This window comes from Caloenas nicobarica, chromosome 7 (assembly GCF_036013445.1).
Source record: "Caloenas nicobarica isolate bCalNic1 chromosome 7, bCalNic1.hap1, whole genome shotgun sequence".
NCBI lineage: Eukaryota > Metazoa > Chordata > Aves > Columbiformes > Columbidae > Caloenas > Caloenas nicobarica.
In genome coordinates, this window is record NC_088251.1 from 19871499 (window position 1) to 19887870 (window position 16372).

Below are 16372 nucleotides of genomic sequence, written 5' to 3' on the forward strand. Positions count from 1 at the left end.
AAACCTCCCCTGGCGCAACTTGAGGCCATTTCCTCTTGTCCTATCACTTGCTACTTGGGAGAAGAGACCAACCCCCTCCATGCTACAACCTCCTTTCAGGTAGTTGTAGACAGCGATCAGGTCTCCCCTCAGCCTCCTTTTCTCCAGGCTGAACAGCCCCAGTTCCCTCAGCTGCTCCTCATCAGACTTGTGCTCCAGACCCTTCACCAGCTTCATCACCCTCCTCTGCACTCTCTAGTACCTCAATATCCTTCTTATGATCAAGGGCTCAAAACCAAACACAGAATTCAAGGTGGGGCTTCACCACTGCTGAGTATAGTGGTACAATCACTTCCCTAGTCCTGCTGGCCACACTCTTCCTCATACAAGACAGGATGCTGTTGGCCTTTTTCAGGATGGAGAAATCAGGAGAGAGGCTTCCTAAATTGCACCTGGGTTTTGACTGTGGTTCTTTTAACTAAAGTCAAGGGGAGAAAGTCCTTTGAAACAGATTCCCTTGTTGGCTACTTTTATTGCTCTTCAGGTTCTGCCAGAGCTTTGGTAATGGAAGGGAATTGCGTAGAGATAACATCTAAACTGATCCTAGAGACAACAATAAACTATTAATGTAAAAATACTTGTGCACACTCAACATCCTAGATTTTATAGAATCACTGCCAGGTAACCTTCTCATCCAACTTGCGTCAGTGAGGTTTGTTAACTATTCTCATCTTATGTACAGCTTTCATTGCTTTTTCAACTTTGCCACAGCTGGCTAAGAAAATCAAAATGTTCTTTGCCTTGGCACCAGTAGCTACAGTCAAGTTTGCCACTAGCCCTCTGGCAAAATTGAGAGTGTTTCCTGACCTGCTACTCAAGGTTTGTATTTGACTGTAGGTGTTTTAAGCCAGATGAGGTGTCCCCCTTTCTAGTTGAAAACAGCATAGCAAGGAATGTGAAGAGCTGTGGTTAGATTAACATGTTTGATGAGAAGAGGGCCAAGTTTTCAATGATAATGCTATGGAAGTAAGCAGTGGCTTCTCTGGCTTTACTGTTGTCTAATGAGACAATTTTCCAGGCACACAGCAGGTTCATCAGCTGACAAAGCTGGGAGAACACAGGATTTAATACACCCTGCTATCTTGACTGCACATCTGCTGTATTCAGAATATACAGAAAGGTAAAGCCTGAGCATATTTATTATTGAAGATGCCAAAGGTCAAAAGCTGGGTCAAACGTACCACAGCAAAGATAAGGTCTCTGCCTTAGTATAGGGTTAAATGCTATTGATGAGATTACCAGACTGTCCATTAAGCAATCCAATTATCCAAGCTTTAAGAATGTGATACAAGAAGCTTTCTACCATGTCAGTGGTTTGAAAGGAGCCTCACCTGTAGGCTTAGAAAATTACTCCATCTTCTGAGTAGATATTTACAATTGGTACCTTACTTAAAAGGCTCAGAGAAGTCACCCAAAACAAGATGAATGACCTTTTAGGTTACGGAAAGCCTCATTCAGGACAGAAGTAAAATGGAAGCTTACTTAGCTATTTTACTTTTTTATTATACTTGTTCTATGCATTAATTATTGTGAAAAACAGACTCAGCTTTCTGGATTCTGTCCCAAAGATTCACACGCATTTAGGAAACAAGAAGTGAAACACAACACATCACTCCGCACTCCAAGCAGGTCTCATTTATTGAAATTGCTCTAGCTTAATAAACATGACACGCATAGCTCTTGCCAGATCACATACCCTCACAACTGCTAAGTTAGCCACTTGGGATTTCTACAGAAACTTGCTTTCAGCACAGCAAGGTGAAGCAAATACAGCTGCTACAAATATAAAGCAAAAGCAAACTCAGAGGTCCTGCTAGGAACTGCAACAGAAATATCATGAGCCACTTTTTCCTTAAACAAAGCCCGAGGATTCCCTGAGTCTGAATTAGAAACAAGAAAAAGGCCAAATGAATAAACCCTCATTTATGGCTTATGTATCTTTTTGCAATTTTTTAATTTGTTTTTGTGGGGTCTTTTTTTGTGGGGTTTTTTTGAGTTTTTGTTTGCTTTTTTTTTTTAAAAAAAGTTTGCCTCAGTTTAAAATGCACAATTTTCTATGCCATGTAGAAAGGGCTTTTTATCCTGTTGGGATTACTGAGAGAAATCCAGGTTGGATCCAACCATGGCACAGAAATCATCAGCTGGACTGAGGCAACTGACTCTGGAGACCGTCCATACAACTACATTTGGCACAGAACTTTTGTGCAATTCAGATAAGCCAAACTCCTCTGCATAGTTGATGGAAAGAGCAAGGCACCTGTAGTACAGACAATTACAGCTCCAAAGTCAGACCCTGAAGCAGATGTGAATCCTCTACCCCCATCAAATGAGGGCTTAGCCCCATTTTGAAGTAGCAAGTGAGACAAATGCAAACTGCTGTTAATACTGCCAGGCTTCACCAGGGTGTTGTACAGTTCCTGAAAACAACTGTGGCAAGCACCACATAAGCACCTAAAAAGCAAACGGATTTTCAAAGCAGCAGGTGATTAAGGGGAAAAGTCCACACAAATTAAGTCACTCAAGCTATAGAAATAACACTTTGGCTCTTCCCTCGCCAGTAGTATACTGGTGGAGTTTGTTTTCTAGTGGTCAGTGCAAGGAAAACAACATGAGTATGTTACATCATTCTGCTTGAAAGCCATAACCTATCGGTATTTCTTTTAACCATTTCTCTACTTCCAGGAATCTGCAAGGACAAATAATGATCCTTATCCACAGCTGGTAGGTGAAACATGAAAGGCTTCAGGAACACCATTAAATCAAGAAAAATGCAGCAATGAGTCAGTCTCAAAACAGGAGATTTCAACTGACAGTGGTGATCTCCTCTGGCTTCAGGACAGCTCTTCTGGGCAATATTGAGAGAGTCACCTGATGTAGCAAGTTTGTGTGCGATGGCTAAAATAATAACACAGAAAGAGTCACCAAGTGCTTTTTAAGGTACCAGCACCCAATGGGTCACCGCAGTACAGGGAATACTTCTGAAAAGTACTCAGAAATGGCAACGTACTGACAAATGGCAGTGTTGAATGCACAGTGAAATTCTTATGCTTTTAATCATCAAGCACCTCGGGTGCTCAGTGGGCTAACGTGTCTTTCAGACACATCCCTAAATTCACATGCACATGATACACTCCTTTTGCACAAAGTCACACTGCTGTTTTTCAAGTACCATGCCACTGTGTACAAAATCAGCGAGATACAATGAGGGTTTCTGCAGGAGAGAGAAATAATACTGAAAAATCAAACCAAATATGAAACCAATTCAGTAGTCATTGATGGCATTTTTAAAATGCATCATAAATAAGCAATGTAACATTATTGCCAGAAAAGCATATGAATTCCAGGTGAATTAATACTGTGAAATACCATGCCGGTTCAGAGATACTTCCCCATCATGTTAATTATTTCATTATACAAGCGGTAAGGTGCATCAATGCCCCAGATGAAATCCAAATGTTCCCATTCTGGAATGTTTTTGTGGTAAACCAAGTCTGTGATCTGAGTGAGCAGCATCGCAGCGTCCCTTGTGTCTGCCAGCCAGTCCTGTCCACCAGTCCACACCGTGGTTGGCACAGTCATCTCCTTTATTTTGTAGAAAGGGGGAGTAGACTGAGGAGAGGGGAAGGGAAAACAAAGGCATTAGAAAGAACAACTCTCCAGTGTGATATTGCAGCACAATGTAACATATGGCCAAACGCAATAAGAATGTGTCAGGTTCACATGTTTTCTTCCTCTCTTGGGCAGCTAGAGATGGAGTTGGAGTCCTGACTCAGCAGAAACTGTAATTCCAGGAGTCCTGTGATATTTATAGCATAACTAGCGGTGAAGATGTGGCTTGAGGAGTTGACAAGACATCAGCATAGCAGAAGTCTCAGAGAATGCATCCCATTCCAGTTATTTCTAACCCAAATGCTAATAGTGATTGCTACTCTGGAAGTATGATGCTGCAATCTGTCCCAGTCACTAAAGTGACAAGGGGCAAAATATTTTTTAGTACCGCATGCAGCAACTTGGAAACAAACTTGTGTTGAGATTAAACAGGCTGAAGTAAGCAATACACATGAATTGACAGTCTCTGCCTTACAGTGAGAAGTGCAGTGGGACCTCATGATCCAGGCAGGCAGGACCACCCTCAAGAAATGCTGTGCCAGAACAACTTCATATCCAAGTGGGGGCTACATACCAACTTAGGACTAACTCAGAGCAGTATAGTCCTGTTTGGGGGGTTTTGGTGATGTTTGTCTGGTTTGGGTTTTTTTGTTTTCTTCTTGTTTGGTTGGTCCGTTTGGTCAAAGCATCCAGAGAAATGCCCAAGGACTTTTTTTCTGACACTTAAGAATTGTAACACAACCATAAAAGATGTCTACCTGGTTGTAGTGAGCCATATTTGCAGCCTTGCTTCCCCAGTCATAAGCTTTGAGTTCCCCAGTCTTCACAGCCTAGAAATAAACAAATATTCACCCATACAAAGAAGAACTGCAACCCTTCTAATGCTGGAATAAAAAAAAGTAGAGTTCATCTGGAGAACTTAAATGGCAACTGACACAAGAAACAGTGAAATGCCAAGTATTAACAAGAACAAGTGTCACTGCTTTACCCAGTGTCACAGGAGAGAAAATGTTAACATCCCACAGCATTAGACTTTGTCCCTTATGATTTCACACTCTTTCATAGCAACAATAGGAAAGATTGAGGAAAACAGTTTAGTCTACCCAAAGCCAGGATGTGGTAGCTCCATGCTTACTTCTGAAAAATCTACCCTGCTGTCTAAATGTATATGAACACACCAGGGAGCTTTCTTAGAAAGTCCACTCTATATGATTTACCATCTAGTATTTTTCAGAAACAGAAGTCTATATAATAGCCATCTCGGAAAAAAAAAAAAAAACAAAAACCAAAAAACACAAACTTCTTTCGGAGCCAAAGCATGAGCAGCTCTGTACAGCACAACACATTGCTGCTGAGTGGGTGACCAAGTCCAGTTACAAGATCACAAGTAGCACTGACCACTGCTTCAATGGCAAAGGTCTTCTCGTATTTATCAGCCTGCTAAGCAAGCTTCAGGCACAAGAAGAGCATGACAGGTGTGAAATTGTGGACTGGGGTGAAATTTGAAATACACCAATAAAATAGAAAATGAAACCAAACAGAACAGAACAGAACAGAAAGTCTGCTGCTTTTCACTGTCTAAAAATACAGCTTGTAATCAAAACAGTGTTCACTGAAAGGGGAGCAAATTCCTATCACAGCATCTCTGAGTTAGCGTATTCTGTTGTATTGTTTGTTGGCCCAAAGTACTCACACTTAGCCTCTCTTAAAAAAAAAAAAGGGGAGACTGATGAGCCACCATAAGTCAGTATTACGTTATCAAAGCAGCTGCAGTAAACAGTTGCTGTTCTAACAGCTGTCAGTTCAGAATTTCACTTAGGCTACACTATATATATTTTGGCATTTTATTCCATTTAAATATCAGAGACATCATTATTCTACAAACAAGCTAGAGACAATGGACATTTTAGATTCCGGAAACTCTACCTGGCTCCAGTGGATCATGTTTTGCACAGATGTCCCTGCAGGGCAGTGTGTTGAATACACATCCACTCGGCTCTGCGACAAGATAATTAATACACTTTATTTCTTACAGTGCAACCACATTTTGCTTCTTGAACAACTAACAGAATATTTTCCATTCCTTTTAAAACTGCTATGCACAAAAGTTAACTGGAGCTGTATGTACAGATGAGGTAATAGGTTCAAATGTTTGGGGGATTACTTAAAATTAACTGCAGAACTTTAAAGCCGAACTTTAAACCTGATAATGATATCCCTTAAGCATATTTAATATATTCAGAGTATCTCTTAATAAGTGCTAGTATTGTAAGAATTGTGAGCACATTAACAATCTAAATATTGATGGACCTCAAGAGAAACCTTGCATTACTCTACATCTAAACTAGTAGCTGTCAGTCCAAAGTGATTCAGAACTTCACACACTGAGTTGAGAAGTACAAGATAACCAGCGGAAATGCAAATCCTGGCAGAAAAAAACCCCTATTATTCACCATTAAAACCATGAAATCTCTATGTGCTGATCAAGAAAACATATAAAATCCTGCACTTTCGTCTTGATATAAAACACAAAAAAAATGTACATTTTTGCACACAGAATGGTGAAAAAAAAAAAATGCTAATTCTATCTCACTCCTGTCTAAAAATCCTCAGCCTTCATCCAGCTGTGGGTAAACTGATACCAGCTTCTCCTGATTTCAGGGAGTTAGAAACACTTTAAGCAGCATTATGAAAAAAGGCAGTGTCATGCCAATTGCTGTTAACTAGCTTTTAGATAAGAAAACAAGCCCTAACAACAAGTCCTTTGCAACTAGAACCACAGATAAAGTCATCAGCAGGGTTAGAAACTGGTCCCACAGAAAACAGTTGCACACATCCACCGAGAGGCAAGAACGCTTCAACAGTTCTCTTGAAAAAGCCTGAAAACTCTATCATTATTCCTCACTTCCTAGCAAAAGGAACTAAACATTTGCACCGTCATATTAATTCACTTCTCTTACCCACTTCCCCAAGAGATCTAAAATAATGTATTTTAGCTTTCTAGTAACAGTTTAACCGGTTGATTCTGTCCATCCAAGACAGGCAACTACATCTATACCAAGGAAAGATATTCATTCAAACTCAGCACGATGAAGAAGGCATTAGTTTTTTTCTAATTACATGTGAAGGACAGTCAGTACAGGGATACACAGTCAGTACTGTGTTAGAGTTTAGAATAACTCAGCTATTAAAAGTAACCAAACCATACCATATTCAAGTTTCTCTCATTAAAACCACACAGAAGAAAGAATAAATTGCCGCAAAGATCATCAAGTATTCTGTGGGTGCAAACATGGGTAGCAAGCCACTTCATCAAATAATTCTGAGGGAGGAATTGTTTATTTCCAAACATTTCCTACAAAATAAGAAACACACAGAACAAACATGTAATTGCATAGAATGACCTGGGTTTATTTTCTATACTACAGCATTACTGAGGTAATTATTTCAATTTGCACTGGCAACAGGTGTGTCCTATGAAAGTGATTGATCTCCTTATGAACCTTATTTCCAGTTCAATGGGAAGGTCATGGTTTGTGCTTGTGCTACAAATGATGCAGTTCATTCCCCCCACAAAAAGTATGTGGGAACTGTGACCATCTTAAAGAATCACAAGGCTAAACTCAAATTCTAATCAGTTTTAAATTCAGTATTTTACAGGAGTATAACTCAGATTCTTGTCATCAGATTTGTTTAAGGCTAAAATATTTTAAGCTGCATCTACTAATGTTAAATGGCCTTGTGCTTGGAACTTCCTCTCTTCAAACCACGTATGAAAAACAAGTTGCACAAGCTGTGGTGGCCACTTCCTCTTGACGAGTATTTTTAAAACATCCAAAGATTTGAAAATGACCCACTCAGCACTTCCTTAAGAAGTGACACAGCTCTCTAAAGATATGACTGACCCATGGGTTTGTGGCTGTCATTTACTCCTTGCACTCCAGCTTTTTTGCAAGTCATGATGAGAATCAAGTTCCTCAGCACAACACGAACATCTATACAGGGCACTGTATAGGCCAGTGACTGTTCTCATTAGACAAAGTTAATTACACAAGGAACAGTACACCACAATTGTTAGTATGACTTTAATGTATCTGCCTCTGGAGCAGAGATCTAATAATGCATGGACACGCATTAAATCTGCACAAGGTACGCTAGAGAAGGTTCTACCTCACAGAGCAAACTGCTCTGTGTGGGAATCTCCATCGGCGGTGGAAGGAAAAGTGAAGGTTAAAAACTACACATAGCAGGCTGTTCACAATATCTGACTTCAGGCACTTTGTGCAGCCTGCCAGTCTGCATACATTCCCTTGGATGTTAATGGGGAAAGGTGAACTCCTCCAGAGGATGATTCACGGCATCCAAATAAAGCCGCTGCTCTTAATCACCCTCTGAAGGATCCTCTTTTAATACTGTTAATGTTCAAAAGTACACTGTCTAAAACTATCATATGACCTCTAAAACAGAACAACTATTTCATTAATCATGTGATTTCTGTAGCATAAATTCTAGAAACATGTACACGGAAAACATATCCCATCCCTTATGCAAATTGTCGCAGACAACAGTAAAGCCAGAGAAGCCACTGCTTACTTCCATAGCATTATCATTGAAAACTTGGCCCTCTTCTCGTCAAACATGTTAATCTAACCACAGCTCCTCACATTCTTTACTATGCTGTTTTCAACTAGAAAGGGGGACACCTCATCTGGCTTAAAACACCTACAGTCAAATACAAACCTTGAGTAGCAGGTCAGGAAATACTCCCAATTTTACCAGAGGGCTAGTGGCAAACTTGACTGTAGCTACTGGTGCCAAGGCAAAGAACATTTTGATTTTCTTAGCCAGCTGTGGCAAAGTTGAAAAAGCAATGAAAGCTGTAAATAAGATGAGAATAGTTAACAAACCTCACTGACGCAAGTTGGATGAGAAGGTTACCTGGCAGTGATTCTATAAAATCTAGGATGTTGAGTGTGCACAAGTATTTTTACATTAAGAGTTTCATTGGATCGCTTCAGACATTTTAGATGAATCTAGTTACCATAGAACACAAATTCAATGAGACAAATGAGAAGGATTTGTTTTCTTCTGAAAAACAAGTTCGTGCTAAGTAACCCAACACTCCTCCAGCTCTGTCTAACTGCAGCTCTAAAAGCATCTGAGCCAGGCCTTACATGCAATAAAATATTCCAGAAGTGGGAATCTTTATGAAATATAGCATAGTTCATCCTTTTATTTTAACAGAGGCTCTGCTGGTGGCTACTACTTCAATTTGTCATTTCAACAGCTTCCCACTTTCAGGAAACACAGAAACGCTAAGTCTTTCCTTTTTAATGTCGATGAATATTTCAGGAATCAGCTAAAAACCAGAAGCAGTAGATTTCAAAAATATTTCATCATTAAACCAGGCATGCGGAACTGGATATCGTTTCTAACACAACACATGCTAACAAATGCATCTGTTCACGTACCCATTGTGGTGCCCTGTGAATGGCCAACGTAAAATACTTGTTGCTGACCCGTCTTCTTCAAAATAAAGTCCACGGAGGCTGGAATGTCATACTTAGCCATTTCATCAAAGCTACAAAGCAAAGATAAAAAGTCAGTTCTGTAAGTAAAGTGGAACAGCAGTGTGCAACAGCTGCACAGAGCTTTACTGCACTGCAGATCAGTTTTCTGGATATAAAGAAAAGCTTCCTTTGGATGAAGCAGGACACTCTGCTGATGGAGTCTTCCCACCAAGCGCCACTGAAAGCAGCTACTGTTCTACTGACCACATATGGAGGCTGTCTCAGGACACGATAGTGACCATAAAGCTCCCCTTCACTGCCCCTACATACATGACAGCACATGTAGCCAGAAAGAAATATCTTGTACATTCACAATGCGATTGAACTGACATGATGGGTAAAGAGAGGACGAGAAGTCCACTCGCAAACAGCGTGTCTAGCACCTCTAGCAAGTCAAGGATACCTGAAAACCCAGAATTCTTCTTGCTTCACTGTGAAGTGTATATGTTTCCTGGACCAAGTGTTCCCTCTGCTGTTGCCCAGCCACACATCATAGCCAGCATCTGCCAGCATAAAGCCAAGGCTGTTGTAATCCAAGTTTGTGATCCAGTTGCTGGCATCTGCAAGCAAACCATGCTGCAGAAACACAGCAGGCCTTGGACCTGAAAAACAGAGCATTTATCATAGCTTCCTGTTCATCTGGAATTGAATGCCTAAGAATAATTCAATTGAGTTACTGGAAGTCTGCTTTAGATTTGCACTTTGAATATTTAATCTACTTGACTTAATCTACTAAGTTTACCAATTTGTGTGACATTCATAGTGACATGAAATCACATCTTTACACAAAAAGCTACTTTTTATCATTGAGAATTTTAAACTATCAACTTGTTAGTTTCCTAACTAGACCAAAAGACTCCTTAAAGTTAAAAACAGACAGCAAATGTGCAATAAGTAAACGTGAGAAAAGCAGGATGTACAAAATACAGGTAGCCATTACTACTGTTTCAAGCTCACAAATACTCAGCAAAGTGACCCAAACAGAGGTACAGCTAAACTAATTCTGACCCTTGCCCTGCCCCTAGATCTGGGGAAGGCATTCCCATATATCTGCTACTGATATATTTGTTTTTTACTTAAGACAATGCCAAATTAGGGTGCTGAACTGTGAAAATCTCGCAACTGGTATTGATATTATCTCCGTGCAACTCCCTTCCATTTAGGTTAATAGTTTATTGTTGTCTCTAGGATCAGTTTAGATGTTATCTCTATGCAATTCCCTTCCATTACCAAAACTCTGGCAGAACCTGAAGAGCAATAAGAGCAGCCAACAAGGGAATCTTTTTCAAAGGACTTTCTCCTCCTGACTTAAGTAGTCGAAAGAACCACAGTCAAAACCCAGGTGCAATTTAGGAAGCCTCTCTCCTGACTACTCCATCCCAAAAAGGGAAATGACACCTTTATGTGGAATACAGATCAAAAAAAAAAAAAAAGGAAGGTTCCTGCTTCTACACAAAGAAAGTAAATTAACATATAATCCTACAGGAGGAATATGAGCTTCAGAAAAGCCAGAGACCTGGCTCTGGATCTCACAGTAGCACAGGTGTTTTGGTCTGGTTTGTGGTTTTTTGTTTTGTTTGGGTTTTTTTGTTTCAGTTTGGGTTTTTTTGGTTGCTGTTTTGTTTTTCTGCTTAAATAACTGAAATCTGATAACATGGCCTCATTCAAACAGAAAATTAATCTTGCCTCTTTATATTTTTCTTTAAATGTCACTTACCTAGATAACCCTTCACAGCAACTTATTTATGATGTCTAAGGAAATGTAAAAGGATTAAGTGCTTTACATGAATAGTTATTGAGCGTATTTTTACAACAAAACCCTTCCACATGAATTAAGTTTCCTAAAATGATTTAGATTTCTGCATTTTTACACGCTGCTGTGGGTTTGCTTTTGCTTATCATCAGAAATGTTAATTGAAGGAAATCCAGGAAGTGATGGAGTACATAAATTTGCTCTGAGACAGGGACAAGTGAACTAAGGTCATCTCACCCAAAAATATTTAGCAAACGATTTCTCAGAACTAGAACATTCTGAGGAATGTCTCTTACTGGAGGTTTTAAATTGTCTTTATAATTAGGAAGCTTTCTCAAATATCTCTCTTAAGTTTGCAAATAAATATTTTTCCAAGTCACATTATGCATTGGACCTGGGGAAGTTCTGATCATTATTCTCTCCTTTGCAACATCTTCTGTATTTACAGATGGTACTGATGATCAGTATCTGTGTTCTTTATATGCTCATTAAGCCCATTCTTTCAGCTTCTTTTCCTTGGCTGCTGCTTGCTTGCTTCCTTTAACTTTTGTTGATCCCCTCTTACCTGTCTATATATTAAAAAAAAAAAAAATTTCTATCTTTCTCAGAGTGTGTGTCAAAAACAAGACAAAATACTCCAGCTAATGCCTTGCCAGCAACAAATTAAGCAGAATATCAGCTGCTGTGTCTTGTCTATAATATTGCAAAATGAGATTTGCCTTTTTAAACATAGTTATCTTTTTCCACTCTTCTACAGTTTGTGCCTCAATGCTACAGTTTACTCAGGAATTTACCTCCTCCAATGGCACGGCATTTTACTGCAGTAACAATTCACAAAATAGTTCCTCCATTGATAATTTAAACTTGGATCTTTCAGCAGAAGCAGTCATATCGCAACTGTTCCAGTCACCTACACCCTCTGTTCCAGGTCATGTCCATAAATGTTTGCTGTGAGTTCCACAACCCAAATTACCAATATTCGTCCCTCTTGGCATTGCTGTCATGAAGAAGCTTCTCAGTGCCTGCTTTTCCCATTTCGTGGCGTGCTGTCCCTGCTACCAAAGCAAATCTCCAGCAGTGCCAAACTGGTGCTGGAGACAGTGCAGCTCAACACAACTGTTAACTCTGCTGCAGTAATACCCCACTGCCTTACGAACAGCGTGAAGCATTTTCAAGCCTAATCTCAAATTTGTTTTCAGTAATGTCCACTTTGATACTTTCTTGCCCTTTACTAAATTCTGATCAACCAACTTCTGATGTTTTTGAAGAACAGGCTCTTGCCAAGCTGCTACTTGCATGTTTCATAACATAGGAAGGGGAAAACTGTTTAACTGCTTCAATGCTTTCATTCTGTTCTCCTACTAGCCTTCAATTTCTGACAGTTCCTTTTTCACTTCACAAAGCAGTCAGCAGATCTGCACATGAAACGCACAACCATATGACAAACTGATTTGGACCACAATAACTTTGTATCACCTCTGATCCTAAAAACTCCAGAGGGGGAACAGGAAAGCTAGATCCTTAAACCACCCTTTCTGCTATAGAACATTTTGTTTTCTTCACTGCAACCCCAAGAAGTTGAAGACAGACTTATCTCCATGCCCTTCTTACCCATGCTATGCAGTCGGTTTAGGTTTTTAGTTAACACTATAATAAAAAACAGTGATGTTTTGCTTTTAGGTTCTCTGGACGTTTTCCTTCTCACCCGCCCTCCCCCTTTTTCTTTTATTAGCTGAAGAATTGTAGGTTTGTCCCAAAACATCATGTGATACATAATTCCAAGGGATCCCATTCACATTATGTAGGTATTGCAAAAGAAGAATTATGGCATATATCTGCTAGGTCAGCAGTAACACATCATTGGTATCTTTCTCAGAAAAGATACCAAGTCTATTAGTATCTCAGAAAAGATACCAAAACTTAAGATCAACATGAACTTTGAAATCTCCGATTCTTCTAGAAGACCATACTTCCCTAAATCTGCTCAGTAACGCTTGTTTTTAAAAACGAAGCACTTTGCAAAACATGAACTTGGAGTCAAGGGTGTGGTAAGGGGAATGTGGAGAATTCCCACAGATCAGGGAACTTCTGTTTGTCTATGTCATCAGTGAAGGATCTGACAAAAATCAACAGGTACAAAGTCAGTCTGTCGTTTTCCTGTGGGCTTCTCTGAAATTCTGAAGTACAAAGACACCTGCCAGGTTTGACTGGCCTCCTCCATGCACTGACCTTTAAACAACCACCTTGTGAGAAACGGCTACAGGTCCTCATCTTCCACATATGTGTCTCATTTTAAAAACATTGCATCATTCAGTTCTTGTCAAAACCTCTACCCATATCGCTCCCTTAAGTGTCAGCTTACGTTCCCCTATCCTCCTCACCTGTACACTCCCTGCATCTCATCCATAATTTAATACCATGTTTTACGTTATTACATTGTTTCATCTATTTAAACAGATGTGTAAAACATGACACCCCAATAGTGTGCCATATTGGTCTGACTTGTACCTCACTGCAAAGAAGCTTCAGTGAGGTTAAAATTTAGAAACAAATTCTTATTTTATGCAGAAATCAGGCAGTAATTCTTTCGTGAACATGTGAATGGGAACTCTCATGGTTCAGTTTTATTTCACCAAAAGAGGCATATGAACTACCTCTAATTCTGAAAAAGCTCAGGCATTTTTAACAAACTTAGTTGCTATAAAAAAGCATTTTTTCAAATGAGGTTTGAAATAACCCCACAATATTACAATCAATCTCTTCTAAAGAGACTTCACTACTTAAAAACCCCCAACAAATCTCAACCCTTGTTCTCCACTGCCTAGAAAATCCAGGTCCCTCAGTCCCTCAAAAAAGTCAAAGAACAGTGAAAGGCTTGTACTAATGTCACAAAAAGGCAACGCCAGGGAAATACAGCTTTCCAACTCCCTTTCCCTTCCTTTACTCAAGTCACTCTACCTATGTGCCTAATCTATTTTGGCCATAACATCCACCAATAACACATTCTAACTGCAGAAGTCATATAGTCATCAATCTTTTTTTCTGGATTCTTAGAGGAGCAAAAGTTTTAGAAATCAGACAGAGCTTTTCCATGACTTCCCATTTTTCCAAGCAGACATAAATCTTACCTTTGCTGCTCCCACAGCCTTTTCTTCCGTAAGGAATTCTGTTAATGGAAAGGATATACCCATCTTCTGTTGTCACTTCATACTCCTCACTAGGGTATCCCCAGAAGGTAATAATTTGACTCTGAAGAAGGAAAAGAAACCGCCTTGGAGTCCAACTGCCAGCCTCCCCAGTTCATTAACATGTGCAAAGTTCTCTAGGTTCCTTCCAAAGACTGTGATATGAAATTAGAGATGTGCTAGGAATGTGCCAGACCAGCCACCTACGCGAACCAGACAGGTTTTCTTCTGAGACTTAGCCCAGTACAGTCAGGAACTTGCCAGAGCACAAGCCTTATCCCAGAATCTGGGAGGACTCCCTCACCTGTCCCCATCCACTGTCATCACACACTGCTTACAGTGAGAAAGGAGACTGTGAAGTGTTGCAAAGGAGATTATGATAACAGGGAAATCACCAAGACATGGATTTGGCAGACAAAAATTGAAACTGTCTGTTCCGAAGGAAAGCAGTGCCTTCCAGTAACAGACAAGTAAGGACAGCAAAAACCCGCTGGCACCGCCGTGGTTAATAGGAGAGGCAGGGAAGAGTTAATCTCTCCTGAAGTGAAAGGCTTCCATAAAAAACATTTCAGATTTATATCTGCACCTTATGCTTGATGTTATACAGAGCTCACAAACACATTTAGGCAATGTGCTGAGAAGACCCACAAACACAGCAGCTTTAAAATACTACGGTTGCTAATACTGCTTATTAACAACAAATGTTTCCTGAAGTTGGTTATCGCAGCAGCAGCAGAATAAAGTTAAGAGAATAAATCTCACACAGGAAGAAAAGCAGTTATGGGTAACGACACGGGGGCATCCTGCCAGCAGGACAGCTATGCTGCATAAACACGCACTACTACAGCACTTAGGAGAGTGTCCTGATTCTAGCACAAAACACAGGTCTGTTTCAGGAAACGTGCGAGAAAGATCAGCCGCAGGCTACAGGGGACCGAGAAGGACCTGGCAGGAGGAGGAGGGCAGAAAGGCGACGTGCGAGCAGAGGGTGCGAGCAGCAGCCGCAGGCTGAGCGCTGAGCGCTGCCCGAAGCCTCCGCGCTCCCACCGCGGCTGCGGAGGCCGGGAGGCGCCGGGCTTGCGCCCCTGGGGCCGTAACGGGGCCGCCCGCCGCCCCGGCCCCGCTCCGCTCCTCGGTCCGGGACAGCCCCGCGGCCACAGCCGGTGACAGTCTCGGGCGCTTCTCCGTCCCCGACGCCCCCCGCTGCCGCTTACGATGTTCATGTTCGTTTCGGGGTCCACATTTCTCCTCCCGTTGGCGAGAGCGCCCGAAGCAGCGATGCTCTGCAGCAGGAAAGCGGCGAGCACCAGGCCCCGCATGCTGGCCCTGCGGGAAGGAGCCGGAGGCCGCGGCGAAGCAGAACCGGGCGCTGCAGCTGCAGCGAGCGGGCCCCGCCTGGGCTTATGTGCCGCCTCCGCCGAGCGCGGCGACCGGCACGGGACCGCGTGACAGGGGCGGGGGCGGCCGCCCGGGTGACAGGGCGAGGAACGGGGACGAGCGCGCTCCTGTCCCCGGCGGGCAGGCAGCCGCGGGCCGGAGGCGCTATCGAGCCCCGAGCGGCTCAGCGAGCGCGGCCGGCCGCACCGCGCAGCACTGGCGGGCTGGACCCACGCGTGTCTCCCGCACCCCTTCGCGCCTCCCCCTTGGGGTGGCGCCGGGACGGCCCGCCCTTGGCGGCCAGCTGCCGCCTCGCCCGCGCGGCGCTGCCGGCGCAGCTGAGCGCGGTGCGGCGGGAGGCGGGCGCTCGGGCGGCGGCGGCTCTCAGGCCACGCGGCCGAGCCTATCAGCGGCGCCGGGCCCCGCGGGCGGGAGGCCGCCCTGGGGCGCTGGCTGCCCGGCCCCGGCAGCGCCCGGCCGCGGTTGGCTCTCTTTGCAGCCGGTCACTCTCGCCCGGCGGCGGGCCGGCGGTGCGCGGCCTTGGGCAGCCTGAGCCGGCGCGATTCAGGGTTTCTCAGGTAACACCTGTGCCCCCCCGAACTCCATTTGCAGAAAGCTCTCAGCCCCGAGAGTTGCGTCCATGATCGTTAACTGCGCAGCCCATCTTGTCTGCTCCGTGCGCTCCTTTGAAGTCTCCGAAATCCCCACCGTGCCGCCCTGCGAGGATGTATTTTATTTTCTGCCCTGATCCGCCGCAGCGGTCTGGGGGGGAAAGCAGCAGCGAGGACACGGTGACCCACCGGCCCCACGGCCTGTCCCGGCAGCGGCAGCAGCCCCGG

The 16372-nt window shown here is 42.7% G+C and overlaps 1 protein-coding gene across 1 annotated transcript; it reads right to left on the bottom strand.

Moving 5' to 3' along the window:
* Positions 1-1659: 1659 nt before the first annotated feature.
* Positions 1660-15785, bottom strand: LOC135990777 (putative lysosomal acid lipase/cholesteryl ester hydrolase). Its single transcript, XM_065638813.1, has 9 exons — positions 15371-15785; positions 14100-14220; positions 9622-9820; positions 9120-9229; positions 8389-8525; positions 6857-7003; positions 5575-5646; positions 4407-4478; positions 1660-3648 (listed from the first exon to the last, which is right to left on the bottom strand). The coding sequence occupies exons 1-9, from the start codon at positions 15473-15475 to the stop codon at positions 3415-3417; spliced, it is 1197 nt and encodes a 398-aa protein (XP_065494885.1). The 5' UTR covers positions 15476-15785; the 3' UTR covers positions 1660-3414.
* Between the last annotated feature and the right edge of the window lie 587 nt (positions 15786-16372).

What these genes read in the sequence shown, in the direction of transcription:
- LOC135990777 (XM_065638813.1), bottom strand. Translation starts at nt 15,475, where the DNA reads ATGCGGGGCCTGGTGCTCGCCGCTTTCCTGCTGCAGAGCATCGCTGCT. An exon ending in CCGAAACGAACATGAACATC is followed by an intron (nt 14,221 to 15,370) that starts GTAAGCGGCAGC and finishes TTCCTTCTTCAG; the next exon opens with AGTCAAATTATTACCTTCTG. An exon ending in TTCCTGACCTGCTACTCAAG is followed by an intron (nt 7,004 to 8,388) that starts GTTTGTATTTGA and finishes CTTATTTTGTAG; the next exon opens with GAAATGTTTGGAAATAAACA.